The 1040-nt window shown below is 55.3% G+C and overlaps 1 protein-coding gene across 7 annotated transcripts in view; it reads left to right on the top strand.

Moving 5' to 3' along the window:
• The first annotated feature begins 334 nt into the window (after positions 1–334).
• Positions 335–1040, top strand: part of Uprt (uracil phosphoribosyltransferase homolog) — a 40611-nt gene continuing 39905 nt past the window's right edge. For 2 of the 7 annotated variants that reach the window (XM_008837677.3, XM_017799250.2), the window contains exon 1: positions 380–893. In XM_008837677.3, the coding sequence (XP_008835899.1) occupies positions 508–893 (386 nt within the window). In that variant the 5' untranslated portion in view covers positions 380–507. Of the gene's footprint in view, positions 894–1040 lie in introns of all 7 variants that reach the window. The other 5 variants (XM_029565684.1, XM_029565685.1, XM_029565686.1 and 2 more) reach the window with 5 other exon arrangements.

The following is a 1040-nucleotide window of genomic DNA, read 5'->3' as shown; positions in this document are numbered from 1 at the left end:
GTTACTCAGCAAAGCTATCATCTTGAAGGTGAAACTGCCAAAGTACAATTTCTCTGTTAAGTCACAAAGTCTGAAAACAAGGGCCTTGTGCATGTAATCCACTCCTAGCTTCTCTGGGCTGTACCCAAAGTTCTCATTGCAAGCATTCCCGGGGTCTCCTGATGGCCCAGCAACCAGGAAACCCTGGATCAGCAGCAAGAGCCAGTCTATCTATACATGAGAATCCACTAAGCCAGAAAGACCCAAAAGAGTTAACACATCAGTGTGCTGAAGAGTGGCGGGGATACAGACCAATAAGAAGTCTAAACTGGCAGTGCGTCTCATGTAGGCGGGTGTGGGACAAAGCGTGCAAAGGGGACCGCGCGGCCTAGGGGTGAGAGGGCAGCCAGGATTAGTTATTTGAAAAAGGCGGGGTCCACGGAGAAAGCACACAACCTTTGGCCCCTTCTTCCGGCTTTCCTTCGTTCTTAAGGTTTGGTAGCAGCGGGTACAGCCCGGGGCCGGCGTATGGCCACGGAGTTACAGCGTCCGGACTCAATGCCCTGTCACAACCAGCAAGTAAACTCTACTTCCACCCTAGGTTCCCAGCATCTGCAACCGGACGACCGGACCCTGGATCATGCAGAGGAAAATAATGCTGTTGTGGCCAAGCTGACTCTCCTCCCTGGGCACGCCCATTCCAGTGTGCAGTTGGAGCAGTACTCCCAGGCCTGTGGCGGCGTCAGCCTTCTCCTTGAGAGCCACAGTGACGGTAGTGACAGAAGCCACTATGAAGCACCTGTGAGGGAGTTCCTCTTAGGGGACTGTGAACTCTCCCGTCAGGTAGGGACGCAGCTTAAGCTCCTGCCTATGAACGATCAGATCCGGGAACTGCAGACTATCATCCGGGACAAGTAAGCCTAGAGCGAAAGGAGAATGGGAGATGGAGGGTCTGGGGAGGCGGAGGCGGAGGCGGAGGCGGAGGCTGAGGCGGGGGAGGGGGGGCGGTTGGAGTGGGTATGGGCGGGGATTGGAAGTAGAAAAGCCTGTGGGCTCAAGGG

This window comes from Nannospalax galili, unplaced genomic scaffold (assembly GCF_000622305.1).
Source record: "Nannospalax galili isolate Female #2095 unplaced genomic scaffold, S.galili_v1.0 scaffold238, whole genome shotgun sequence".
NCBI classification, from domain to species: Eukaryota; Metazoa; Chordata; class Mammalia; order Rodentia; family Spalacidae; genus Nannospalax; species Nannospalax galili.
The sequence above is the reverse complement of the archived record's forward strand: the minus strand, read 5'-3'. Positions and strand labels throughout refer to the sequence as shown.